Raw genomic sequence first — 14,640 nt, forward strand, 5'->3', positions numbered from 1 at the left:
TTAAATGTATGTAAAGGTTGGCATTTCCCTTTCCTGGTTTTTTGTAGTGCCTAAGCTTTACATTTGTTTCATTTAAGGTACAACATCTACAAAAAGTACTGGCCAAGAAGAGAGATCCTGTTTCTCACATTTGTTTCATTGAAGAAATAGTTAAGGTATTTTTAAATGAAAATATTTTTATATCTTTCTTGTACAAAACAGCAATATATGAACCAGGATCATTTGTGTTACTACCTTACAGAGTGGTTACATGTCAAATGGCAATAGAGAATCATATTTCTTGACAGCTGTAAATGTTCCTTGCAATATAAATGGAATCATGGGGCCAGGTGTGGTGGCTTAACGCCTGTAATCTCAGCATTTTGGGAGCCTGAGAAGGATGGATCATGAGGTCAGGAGTTTAAGCCCAGCCTGACTAATGTGGTGAAACCCGTCTCTAATAAAAATACAAAATTTAGCCAGGCATGGTGGCGTGTACCTGTAGTCGCAGCTTCAGGAGGCTGAGGCAGAAGAATTGCCTGAACCTGAGAGACAGAGATTGCAGTGAGCCAAGAACACGCCACTGCATTCCAGCCTGGGCAACAGAGTGAGACTCTGTCTCAAAAATAAATAAAATAAAATAAAAGTAATTGTATTTGTTTATGGAGTAGATGCTAGCAATAGTACTATTTATAGATTAATTTCTGTAATGTATATACTAATTTCTCATTTTCTGTTATATAAATGATAGCTTATAAGTGCTTTTAAATGTTCTGCTAGAGAATAAGGTGACAATTTTTGGTAAATAAGACATTTAAATAGAGGTCATTATAATGTGTTTACTGAAGGTTGTTGATTTCTTCCCATAAAGTACTTTGCTGTATTTATTTTTTATATTCTGAGATCTTCCTGTCATCCACCAATCTGCTAGCCCCATAAAAATTCCTTCCATGCATAGGAATCCCTGATTCTACATTTTACTCGTTATATTGATATGTTTTTGATAATGATTACTAGCACAAGGATTGTTCCTGTCATTAAATCCTAACCTCTAGTAGCCCAAAGAAAAAAGTTCCCTGAATTTCCAGCATCACGGTATAGGTAATGTCCTTTGTAAGTCCACAATATTAAATATTTCGTATACTGTGTGGAAAGTCTCCAGGACTGTCCCTCAGGTTTGATGATTTATTAGGAGGATTGACAGGACCCAGTGTCACAAGATCCTTAGGGTGTCACTTCACCAGCCAGAAAACTCTGTGACCAGCAGCACTTTCTGCCTGAGTATTGCTCATGCCCACTGGGCTCGTTCTGCCTACTTGGCCCAGCAGGCTGCACTTTGCTCGCACTACCGGCCCAGACTCCACAACTGCCAAGCACAAACCAGGCACAGAGTGGCAAGTGGTGTGTGAGCAACAAGTGCGGGGTCCGGTCACTGTGCACAGCCAGGCACACTGGCTGCTGTGGCAAGGGAGGCAGCTCCAGGTGCCAGCACAGGTGCTAGTTCCATGTGAGGCTGCAGCTGGACCAGATGTACTGCGCATGGCTTTTGCTGCAGGTACCTGCATCTGGACAAGGGGAATGCAGTGACACCTGCAAGCTCAGAGACACCAGGAACTACAGAACCCCAAAGAAGGTGTCACAGCCCTGGCTCAGGGAACCCCTAGGCATGGGCTACCCAAAGGGCCACAGCTCTTTTCTCCTTCTTGTTGTCCACAACGTGGTGAGTAGTGGGGGCGTGTTTCAACCCTGGTTGTGTTACAGCTCTTTTAGTCCAGCTATTTGGTAGATCCTGAGTTCTTGTCCCACATTCAAGAAGAATGAGGCATGTGGACAACTAGAAGGTGAGCAAGGCAGAGAGGAGCTTCACTGAGTGGCAGAACAGTTGTCAGGAGACCTGAACTGGGTAGCTGTTTTCCACAGGCAGGTTGTCCCCACAGGTGTCCAGCTCTTCGTGGAAAGGAGACCCACAGTGTGTAGTTCCCTTCCACAGACAGATCATTCTGACATCTGTGCAGCCCTCAGTAGAGAGGAGATCTGGAATGGGTAGCTCCCATTTGCGACAGGTCATCCCAACATCCATGGAGCCCCCAGCGTAGAGGATACCCAAAGCACTTAGCTCTTATCTGCAGGCAGATCATCCTGTCATCTTTGTAACCCTCAGCATAGAGGAGACCTAGAGTGGTTAGCCTGTATCTGCTGGCCGGTTATCTTGTAATCTTTGTAGCCCTCAGTGGAAAGGAGACTTGGCGTGGGTAGGTCCCATTGGCAGACTGGTCATCCTGACATCTGTGTAGCCCTCAGCAGAGAGGAGACCCAGAGTAGTTAGCTTTATCTGCTGGCAGGTCATCTAGTCGTTTGCGCAGCCCTCAGTAGAGAGGAGGCCTAGAGTGGATAGTTCCTATCCACAGGAAGATAGTCCTGTCATCTGGCAGAGTCTGGCTGAATTGGGGGTTTTTATGGTCTTCAGAATGGAGGAAGTGTGTGCTGACTGGTTCATGGCAAGCCATGGGCAGGCCTGGAAAAAACACCATAAATTGTCACTCCAGTCTGTGAATGAGCAGTTTTGGCCCCCAAGCTTCAATTCAGGTCCCTGGCTTAAATACAGGTGTTCGCTGGGGACTTGCCCATTTTTGCTCAGGAACCTGTCTGCCTCCTGCCACCATCTTCCTGTCATCCACAGCACCCAGGCTGTTCATGCCAAGGGACACCTGCAGGCCTCACCGAGCTGCACTCAGCACTCCCTCAGCCTCCCTCCCATGCTCTTCGGCACCCAAAATCTGGAGGCAGGCGAGGAAGCAGGGGGCTGGTGTGTTAATGCTGCCCCAAGCATGCACACACCCAGCTGAGTTGGGACAGCACCTGGGCTCAGCCTCATTTGTGCTCCAAAATCAAATTGGTTGCTGGAAGCAGGGAGAGGCCAGGCAGTGGGAGCAGGCACTTTAAAGTCTGTGGTGGCAGAGGGCTTCCCAGGTCCCCAAGAACACAAGGATGTCTGGGTCTGCAACTGTGGCTGGGTGGCTGCAGCTGCACCCAGGAGGGCAGGGCTCTCGCCCTCCGACTCAGAAGTGGGCAGGGCTCCTGCCAGCTCCCCACTGCAGCCAGCCTCATGGCAGCAGCTGCTGCAGACAAGTCACCACTGCCATCACCAGCATATAGTTGTACTCATGGCTATCATTTGTGGCAGTGAAAGGATGTGAAACAAAATCAGCAAAGCAAAAAAAGATGCATGGGCCAAGGTCTAGAGGAAACCAGATGCAAGCTTCCCAAGAGTCTTCTCCCACTGGAGTTACACATGAACTTCTTGATTCTTCCAACAGCAAGTTACGACACCATGCATAAAGTGCTGTCAACCAGGAAAACTCAACTTGAGCTTGTGAGTCCAGAGTGTTACCAGGGGTTGCTTAATGACTAAAGACATACCAAAATTCTAGACGACTAGTAGAAAAGCAGGTATTCGGTATAAACCATATTGTTTGTCACAGTTTAGGTACAGTGAGCAACTCTTACCAGTTAGAGAATCATGGGGTCCCTCTCACTATAAGTTCCTACATGCTAGCACAATACCAGCCTTGTAGTCAGGATTTTCTGATGGTAGCTCTCTCAGGCCTGTTATGTTAACTCTTTTGTGCACATGTACTTACATCATTACATACCTGCTTACTTTACCGTGCTTTCTACTTGGCTTTCCTTTGTGTGAAAGAAACAATGAGATGCGTTTGTCAAGGAGTATAGTCACTCATGTTTTGCATTTATTACTAGATGGGATAATTAATATTGGTCCTTCATATTTACAGTTAAACAACTATACTTGCAGTGTTTTCATTCTTTTGTTCCGATTTTGGCTGTCTTTCTATACAAATCAATCTATTTAGTCTTTATGTACAGTCGCCTTATTTCAAGCTTTTGTTATCTTATACTTTGGATACTTTTTATTCCTTTTGGACAGGTTAATTAATATTCTACAAGTAACATAAGGACAATTATAATGAAACAACTATACTGAGGAGCATCTAATGAAAATATCAAAAATAATACTGCTAGTTAGGAGGTTTATGTTTGTAATATTGTTACATTGGGCAGAGTTTCTACATAAAAACACACATAAATTCTTTTTAACAATAAAGTATTAAGGTGAATGAACACTGGCAACTTGTACAGGCCAGATTATAAATGCCTGTGAGGCCGGGCACAGTGGCTCATGCCTGTAATCCCAACAATTTGAGAAGCTGAGGCAGAAGACTGTTTTAAGGCCATGAGTTTAAAACCAGCCTGGGCAACATAGGGAGACCTCATCTCTACAAAAACTAAAACAATTAGCCAGGCGTGGTTGTGTATGCCTGTAGTTCCAGATAATCAGGGGGCTGAAGCAGGAGGATTGTTTGAGCCCAGGAGTTCAAGGTTACGGTCAGCTAGGATTGCTCCACTGTACTCTAGCCTGGATAACAAAGCGAGACCGTTTCAGAAAGAAAGAGATAGAAAAAGAGGAAGAGAAAGGGGGAGACAAAGAGAGAGAAAGAAAATGCATACGAATCATTACTGAATTAAAAAGGATCCTTAGCAATAGGGATATATGTTTTCCTTTTATTCACCTATTTCCTGTACTTAAAGTTCCCATTAAAATAAAACCATTAAAGACTGCTCTTTCTGAGACCCTTCTTAGGCTATTTAAGAATATATTCATATGCAACACACACATAGCGATTTACATTTATATATAAATGTTAATGTAAATTACCAGTTGAAAATTTTTTGATGGTAATATGTATGAAAAACATTTAGTCTCTCTTGGAATTCAGTGTACCTATCTGGAGAAAAGATCAGTCTTTTGTGAAAAGTCCAAAATGTCGTTTCCCCCTGCATACTTGGGAATTCCAGAGCAACAGAAAAGTAAAAAAACTCAAAAGAAAATACTTGTCATATATTGCAAAGGCAGCACATAAGGTTCTCAATATTTAGTACAATTTATTTGAATAGTCTTTTCCTTCAAATATATCTTTATTATAAAGCTGTAAAATATTTTACCAAGTGAGAACATTATTTTTCTAGTTAAGATAATTATCATTGACAATAGAACCTTTATACAAGTTCAGGATTTTTAGAATGATTTGGAGACCCCAAATAATAACCCTCTTGAGTCACTGAAGAGTGATATGTGGACCAAGATCTCTAAGTCTTTTTGTATTCTGTTTTCAAGGAAAAGGTTATGAATAGAATGTTCTTCTTACTCCAGGTTTTTCAGTTTTAAGATTTTAAGAAGGATATATCCTGATACTGAAAATTTTTTCTTTATTTCTTTTTTTTTTTTTTTTTTTTAGACTGAGTTTCACTCTTGTTACCCAGGCTGGAGTGTAATGGAACGATCTCGGCTCACCACAACCTCCGCCTCCTGGGTTCAAACAATTCTCCTGCCTCAGCCTCCTGAGAAGCTGGGATTACAGGCATGTGCTACCATGCCCAGCTAATTTTTTGTATTTTTAGTAGAGACGGGGTTTCACCATGTTGACCAGGATGGTCTCGATCTCTTGACCTTGTGATCCACCCGACTCGGCCTCCAAAAGTGCTGGAATTACAGGCTTGAGCCACCACGCCCAGCCCGAAAATTATTTCTAATTTAGTGGCTTAGCTTTTTAGACCTGTGAATAAATTTTCATTTATTTAAAAAAATCAAGGGGCCGGGCGTGGTGGCTCAAGCCTGTAATCCCAGCACTTTGGGAGGCCAAAGAGGGTGGATCACGAGGTCAAGAGATCAAGACCACCCTGGTCAACATGGTGAAACCCCGTCTCTACTAAAAATACAAAAAATTAGCTGGGCATGGTGGTGCGTGCCCGTAATCGCAGCTACTCAGGAGGCTGAGGCAGGAGAATTGCCTGAACCCAGGAGGCGGAGGTTGTGGTGAGCGGAGATTGTGCCATTGCACTCCAGCCTGGGTAACAAGAGCGAAACCCTGTCTCAAAAAAAAAAAAAAAGAAAAAAGAAAAAAGAAAAAAAAAAATCAAGTAAAACAGTGTAAATAGTTCAGAATGAAACAATATTAGAATTATGCCATGTGTTTTCTATAATATTTGTTCAGAAATTAATACTTTTTTTGTAAGGCAGTCATTACTAGCAAATATCTTTTCTACATTGGAATCTGCCTGTAACAGATTTTTTTTTTTTTTGAGACAGAGTTTCGCTCTTGTTACCCAGGCTGGAGTGCAGGGGCGCGATCTTGGCTCACAGCAGCCTCCACCTCCTAGGTTCAGGCAGTTCTCCTGCCTCAGCCTCCTGAGTAGCTGGGATTACAGGCACGCGCCACCATGCCCAGCTAATTTTTTGTATTTTTAGTAGAGATGGGGTTTCATCATGTTGACCAGGATGGTCTCGATCTCTTGACCTTGTGATCCACCCGCCTCACCCTCCCAGAGTGCTGGGATTACAGGCTTGAGCCACCGCGCCCAGCCCAGATTTTTTTAAATAAAAATACTGAAATTTTTTTTATTCAGAAGCTGCCTTTGAGAAAGTAAAATTTTTAATTGCTTACTTTGTTATTTGGTTTTATTTATTATGAGACAGAGTCTCACTGTATTGCCCAGGTGGCTTCAAACTCCTGGGCTGAAGTGATCCTCTTGCCTCAGCCTCCCAAATAGTTGGGAGTACAGGTTTCTACCACCACACTTGGCTAACATTTGTGCAAGTAGTAGTCTATATTTGAAATTCACTGAAAGCTAAATTAATACATATTTTTTTGCTTTAGAATATGGATTATAATTGATTGATTGATTTCATATCAAGGAGGAAAATTAAGAATTAAGAATGTATTTTCCAGATTTCTTTGTTTTTAAACAATTTGGTTTCAGTGCTTCTGTAGTTCACTGTAAGCTGTGATGAAATTTCTGTATTTGGTTTGTTCTTACCAGTTTGTTTTATTTCTACCAAAAAAACCCTTTATTTTACATTTGCCTTTGTTAAATAGTTTTTATAATTGTTGTCCTTTTGTTGTAGTTCAATATCTAGGGTTGTTTTAAAGTTAATTATTATTTTAGGGTAGCTTTAGATTTATAAAATATTGAAATACTGGAAAATATTGAAAGTACAATGTTACGTGTTATGCAAAAACCGTGAAACTATAACATGCTAAGAGCAAACTCTAATGTGTAAACTGTGGACTTTAGTTAATAAGGTATCAATAGTGGTTTATCAGTTGTAACAGATAGTCGACCATAGACAATGCTTTATGCAAATGTCGTGTATCCACCATTCCAGTGTCATACAGAATGGTTTTACTAGTTTCACTTCTCTAAAAATTTTGTTCTACCTGTTCATTCCTACCTGACTTCCCTTCTAAACCTCTGCAACCACTGATGTTTTTATTGTCTTCAGTTTTTGTCTTTTTCAAAATGTCATGAAATTGAAATTATACAGTATATAGCCTTTTCTGAATGCCTTTTTCCACTTAGCAGTATACATTTAAGGTTCCTTCAGTGGATTTTTTTTTTCAGTTTGGTAGTTTATTTTTTCTAATCACTGAACACATTTCATTGTCTAGATATACGTCTGTTTATCCATTCACTTATTGAAAGATATTTTTGTTGCTTCCAGTTTTTGCCAATTATGAATAAAGCAACTGTAGACATTATCGTGTGGTTTTCACCTCTTGCTAACCCTTTTGTATTTTCATGTTTTAGATAAATACATAAGAGTTGCGCTTGCTTATTGTATTGTTAGACTATATTTAGCTTAGTAAGAAACTGCCAAACTGTCTTTGAAAGTTGCTGCATCATTTTGTATTCCCATTAGCAAAGAAAGAGAGTTCTTGCTGTTCCCTATCCTTGCCAATATTTGGATTTGTCAGTGTTGTGGAGATTGGCTGTTCTAATAGGTGTATCATGTTAACTCATTTTTTAAATTTGTGTTTTCCTGTAGATTTTTTAAACCTATGTTTGTGAAAAAAATTTCCATTAGTTAATGTCCTAAGCCTTCATCTGTAGGAAAAGCAAGCTGTTCTATATCTATTATTTGTCTTTATGTATTATATGTTAAAACCTAGATCCCTAAAATATGTTAAAATGGTCTAAAATAATTTACATAAGGGTAAGCATAGCTTTTAGCATTTGGGAAGCCAGATCTTAAAAGTCTTCTTTCTTAACAGTTATTCAAGTAGTGTTGAAGGCAGGACAGTGTAGTGATTGAGAATTTTGGCCTGCTATCAGACAGAGCTATGATTTGCTACCACTGATTGTGCAACCTTGGGTAGGTAATGTAATCTTTCAGTCTCAAATATCTGTTGAGGGTAGTAATAGTGCCCATAGAATTGAGGTATTATGAGGGAAAGTGAAAGAATGTAGACTTAATTCAGAGACTGACTTGATAATTTGCTATCGTAATTGTTAGTCCAGCCTTTTTTTTTTTTTTTTTTTTTTGAGATGTAGTCTCTTGTTGCCTAGCCTGGTGTGCATGATCTTGGCTTGCTGCGACCTCCGTGTCCTGGGTTCAAGTCATTCTTCTGCTTCATCTTCCCAAATAGCTAGTATTCCGTGTAACTACCACCACGCCCAACTAACCAATCCTGGCTAATTTTGTATTTTTAGTAGTGATGGGATTTCACCATGTCGGTCAGGCTGGTCTTGAACTCCTGACCTCAGGTGATCCACCCGCCTGGACCTCCCAGAGTGCTGGGATTACAGGCATGAGCCACTGTGCTCATCCCTAGTTTAGTCTTTTTTTTGATGTAGGGTTCATAAACTGAACAAATACTAGGTTGTAAAGAATCTTGCCATGTGAGAAAGTCCGTTTTATTCAATAGTTTTAATAACATTATATGCTTATACATTAATTTATGTAGAGTATCATGCTTCCTTAAATAAACCAATGTCAAGGATTTCCTCTGAATGTGTCAAATTCGTGCCTCACTTTACTAAAGTGAATGATAACCTAATGTGGTAGCTTTGTAGCTGTAACAATTTGAAAATGATTTTTCTTAGTTGTGTTCTGCAGAGTCTTGTGAGAATTATTCTAAAGTATATTCTTTTTTAGCAGACAAAAAACATAAACATTTGGGCTTACTTTAAAACTTAGTTTTCAGTGTAATCTTTCTAAATCTGCCTTGGTTTTTGCTAAGATTTTGATTTCAGATGACAGAGAGAACTGTGTATATTACTATTCAAAGTCTAATCTTAGGAATATTTAAGGAGAAAAAAATTCCACATGATAGTAGTTTAAGTAATACTTTACTGTTTAGAAGCTTTTACAATAGATGACCATATTTCTATAAAGGATATATCAGAATATAAAGAGGGCATAAATAGTCTGAATATAAAGTAAAACCTGATCAATTATAGCTGGTATAACAAATCTTAGGAACATTTTAGTTTATTATTATTATTTCATTCCTCTCAGGTCATAAACTAAGGCGTATTTTAGTTTAAATGTAGATCCCTTTGAAAGCTATTTTTTAATTGAGATAACTAGTTCTGCTTTTGCATTAATAAATGCCGTGGCTAGCTTATAAAATTAGCCTGTTATTTTCAGTTTATATGATAATTTGAAAAGATACATTTATACATATCCATATTATTTTAGCATTGTAACATTGAATATTTTTTTCTCATGTTGTATTTTCTATGGTTTATATGAATGGATGCAGTATTTCATCTTTAAATTAGAATTTTAGGTTGATAATTAGACATTTAAAAATTCAATTTTGGTATCTTTAAATCCAATTAAGAGTTTTATTATCGCTGTCTAATCACCAAGACTATATGATACTTTGCTTGAAAGTGAGTGTAGCAAATTATTGACAAATTATTAAGGATCTACACATTGGAAAACAAGTTGTAGATTCTTATCTGCAGGATTAAACCAGCTTAGCAGTGTGTGGGGGATTATAGATATGATACTTTGATTTTCTAAGTCAGCAATTTTTATCATGAAATAGAATCTTGTGATCATGTATGTAGGATGCATTAAGCTAAATTTGGAGCACATTCAGCATTTCCAGTTGTGGTAGTACTAATGAGAATTGTAACTATGAAAAATAATGTGTTTTATTTTGCCTTTTTAGACATATCAAATGATTTGAAAATAGCATTGAAGACTCTAACCCAAAAATTTAGGACATCCAAATTTGAAATCTTTTTAATATTATGAGAAAACTGTTCAACTTATTTATCTGTGGAATCTCAATTTGATTAAAATATTGAATAGAGATAAACCAAATAGATTTCTAAGTCAGGTATTATTAGTAAATACTCTTATCTGTAAAGGTTAGAAGATTTCTCTCTTGTATGGGGACCAGATATTCTTAAGGGCTCTGTCACTACAGTACAAACAAATTCTACCTAAATTAGAAAAACGTAATTTATTATTAAGCTTGCAAAAAATACAATATTTGAGGGGCATCCATACATATACAGATATATGTAAAGGTAAAATAGTTGGACCTGTAGTGAGGATTTGTGAGTGATAAGTGAATGCACAAGATGGGGTTGTTTTGAGGTCAAATATCCATATCAGTGATGGTATCAATACTCTGTGCTTTGGGGCTGTAGCAAGATGGAAGAAGAAACTTGAGAGTCTTGCATTACACTGAGACCCAGGGCAGTGGCTAACATGATCCTCAATTGGTAACAACATGTCACTCCCTTAAGAAACAAATGCAGCTGCTCTGTAGAGGGGCACATTTTTAGTTTTAGCCATCAGAATTCTTATAGTAAGGTTGGACAAATACAAGCTCACAATTAAAAAAAAAAACAAAAAAAAAACAAAAAAAACTGCCAATCTTATAAGCTAGAAGCTGTGATTGAGAGCTGAGAAAATAAAATAAAAACAATGCAAAATGGATTTTAGATTCCTGAAGTACGTCTCAGAGATGCTGTGGATTTCAGATAGAATTATCTGATAAAAAATATAAAGTATCTGTACATGAAATACTCTAAAATATGGAATGAAAAATTGAGAAATAAGTGACTTAAAAATGACTAGGTCGATCTGAAAATGAACCAATAGAACATTTAGAAATAAAAATAAAGTTGTTGAAATAAGAGAGTCAGCAGATACATTAAACACAAGATTACAAAAAACTAGAGAGAGAATTAGAGGTCTGGAAAATAGAATCAATGGAATTATCCAGAATGCTTCATGAAGACTAGGTTATGTACAATATGAAGGATAAATTTAAAAATTATGAAGGATCTGATAAGGTTTTAATAGAAGGCTTATATTAAAATTGGAAAAAGAAAACCAACAAACTATAAAAGAAAATTTGAATGATCCTCTCAATACATGCAGGAACAGCATTTGACAGAATCCAGCATCTGTGTCTGATAAAAATTTCTCAGCAAGCTAGAAAAATAGAGGAACGCTTTCTCAACCTGATAAAAGGCATCTAAGAAAAATGAACAGGTAAAATCAGACTGGGTGCAGTAGTTTCATGCCTGTATTACCAGCACTTTGTGAATCTGAGGCGGGTTGGATCAGTTGAAGTCAGGAGTTTGAGACCAGCCTGGCCAACATGGTAAAACCCTGTCTCCACTAAAGCTACAAAAATATCAGCCAAGCATGGTGGCTGATGCCTGTAGTCCCAGCTACTTGAGAGGTTGAGCAGGAGAATCACTTAAACATGGGGGACAGAAGTTGCAGGGAGCCAAGATGGCACCACTGCACTCCAGCCTAGGCGACAGAGCAAGACTCTGTCTCAAAAAAAAAAAAATCATTTTTAATGGTGGAAACTTAATGTTTCTCTTCTACAATATAGAAAAGACAAGGATTTCTTTTTGTTTTCACTACTTCTGTTTAACGTTGTTCTAGCTAGTGGAATAGGCAAGAAAAATAAAAGGATTCCAGTTTAGAAGAGAAGAAAATTATTTTTATAGGTTACATGATTGTCTATACAGAAAATTCATTGAAATCTACAAAAAAAGCTGTTAGGGCTAAGTCAATACGTAAAAGTCAGTTGTACTTCTCTAAGTTGGTAACAGTTCGGATATATGTATAAAAATATATATAATTTATTATAATATACAGCAGTTGTACTTTTATAGATTAACAGTGTACAATCTATTGTTCAGGAAGTGAACAATGTTAAAAACTCCAGAGCCAGGCATGGTGGTACATGTGTGTAATCCCAGCTACTCAGCAGGCTGAAGCAAGAGGATCACTTGAGCCAAGGAGTTTGAGGCTGCAGTGAGCTATAATGGCATCAAAGCACTCCAGCTTGGGCGACAAAGCAAGACTCTATATCTTTTTAAAAAAAAAAAATCCTTATATTGATAACTATACTATGGTTACATAGTAACATGTCTTTATTCCTAGGAGATTGCTTAATTACTTAGTTGTACTGAGCCATGATGTGTGCAACTTACTCTGAAATGGTTCAGAAACAGAGAAAATGAGTAGTAAATGTGGCTCAGTGTTAACTAGTGGGAATCTGAGTATGCAAATAGTGGGTGGGTTTTCAGGGGGCTATTCCTGCATCTTTTCTGTAAATCCAAAATTATATCAGATTAGAAATTAGAAAATATGGGGACAATAAGAAAAACTTTATGCTGACTAATTTTAAAATACAAGTAGAAATGGACAGATTACTAGAAAAATGTAACTTTCCAAAGTTACTCAAGTAGAATTAGAAGCCATCTGTAGTCCTGCAGCCTTTAAAGAAATTCAATCAGTAGTTTAAAGATGAAGAAACTAGTAGGCCCATATGGTTTTTCAGAAAAATTCTACCAAAATTTCAAGAAACAGATTATTCAGTTTTTCTGGAGAAGACCCTTTGCCCAACTCTTTCTGTGACACTAGTATCACCTTTATAAAAAGACCAGTTAAGAGTTACAAGAAAGGAAAATTAAGTCCTGCCATGCTCAGGAATATATATTGAAAAATTTTCAATATTACCACAGCAAGTACAGCAGTATATACAAATGATGTAACTATCAAAATACATGTAGACAGAGTATTTGACAAAATTCATTATAGTTCTAGCAAACTGAGGGAGGGAACTTTTATGATTTTATTTTTATTTTTTGAGGTGAAGTCTCACTCTGTCACCAGGCTGGAGTACAGTGGTGTGAACTTGGCTCACTGCAACCTCACCTCCCTGGTTAAAGTAATTCTCCTACCTCAGCCTCCCAGGTAGCCAGGACTACAGGCTAACACCAACACGTCCAGCTAATTCATTATTACTATTATTATACTTTAAGTCCTGGGGTAGATGTGTGGATCATACAGGTTTGTTACATAGGTATACACGAGATGTCTCTCCTATACCCCTCAACAAACCCCCACCCATTACTATCCCTCCCCATCCCCCTCGGCTGCCCGCAAAAAGTCCCAGTGTATGATGTTCCCCTCCCTGTGTCCATGTGTTCTTGTTGTTCAAAACCCACTTAATAATGAAAACATGGTATTTGGTTTTCTGTTCTTGTGTCAGTTTGCTGAGAATTATGGTGTCCAGATTCATCCATGTCCCTGCAAAGGACATGAACTCATCCTTTTTTATGTCAGCATAGTATTCCATGGTGTATATGTGCCACATTTTCTTTATCCAGTCTGTCATTGATGGGCATTTGGGTTGGTTCCAAATCTTTGCCATTGTAAACATTGCCGCAATACTCATTCGTGTGCATGTGTCTTTATAATTGAATGTTTTATAATCCTCTGGGTATATACCCAGTAATAGAATTGCTGGGTCAAATGGTATTTCTAGTTCTGTATCCTTGAGGAATTGCCACACTGTCTTCCACAATGGTTGAACTAATTTGCACTCCCACCAACAAGTGTTCCTATTTATCCACAGTTTCTCCAGCATCTGTTGTCTCCTGATTTTTTAATGATTGCCTTTCTAACTGGAGTAAGATGGTATCCCAATGTGGTTTTGATTTGCATTTCTCTAATGACCAGTGGTGATGAGCCTTTTTTCATGTGTTTGTTGGCTCCATAAATGTCTTCTTTTGAGAACTGTCTGTTCATATACTTCACCCACTTTTTGATGGGGTTGTTTTTTCTTGTAAATTTGTTTAAGTTCTTTGTGGATTCTAGATATTAGCCCTTTGTCAGATGGGTAGATTTCAGAAATTTTTTCCCATACTGTTGAGTGCTGGTTCACTCTAATGATAGTTTCTTTTGCTTTGCAGAAGCTCTTAAGTTTAATTAGATCCCATTTGTCTGTTTTGGCTTTTATTGTCATTGCTATTGGTGTTTTAGCCATCAAGTTCTCACCTATGCCTGTGTCCTGAATGGTATTGCCTAGGTTTTCTTCTAGAGTTTTTATGGTGTTAGGTCTTATGTTTAAATCTTTAATCCATCTGGAGTTAATTTTTGTATAAGGTGTAAGGAAGGGATCCAGTTTCAGCTTTGTGCTCATGGCTAGCCAGTTTTCCCAACACCATTTATTAAATAGGGAATCCTTTCCCCATTGCTTGTTTCTGTCAGATTGTCAAAGATCAGATGGTTGTAGATGTGTGGCATTGCCTCTGAGGCCTCTGTTCCGTCCCATTGGTCTATTATCTCTGTTTTGGTACCAGTACCATGCTGTTTTGACTACTGTAGCCTTGTAGTATAGTTTGAAGTAAGGTAATGTGATGCCTCTAGCTTTGTTTTTGTTTATTTTTTTGCTTACGATTGTGTTGGCTATGCAGGCTCTTTTTTGGTTCCATATGAAGTTTAAGGTGGTTTTTTCCAGCTCTGTG

General features: G+C 38.2%; 1 protein-coding gene across 4 annotated transcripts in view; it reads left to right on the forward strand.

Annotated features, from left to right (window-relative positions):
• COG5 (component of oligomeric golgi complex 5) overlaps positions 1 to 14,640 on the forward strand; it is a 386,409-nt gene that overhangs the window by 229,882 nt on the left and 141,887 nt on the right. For all 4 annotated transcript variants that reach the window (XM_039472963.2, XM_039472962.2, XM_074379246.1 and 1 more), the window contains one exon: positions 78 to 155. In XM_039472963.2, coding sequence (XP_039328897.1) covers positions 78 to 155 — 78 coding nt within the window. The remainder of the gene's footprint in view (positions 1 to 77; positions 156 to 14,640) is intronic.

The sequence above is a fragment of the Saimiri boliviensis genome, chromosome 10, assembly GCF_048565385.1.
Source record: "Saimiri boliviensis isolate mSaiBol1 chromosome 10, mSaiBol1.pri, whole genome shotgun sequence".
NCBI classification, from domain to species: Eukaryota; Metazoa; Chordata; class Mammalia; order Primates; family Cebidae; genus Saimiri; species Saimiri boliviensis.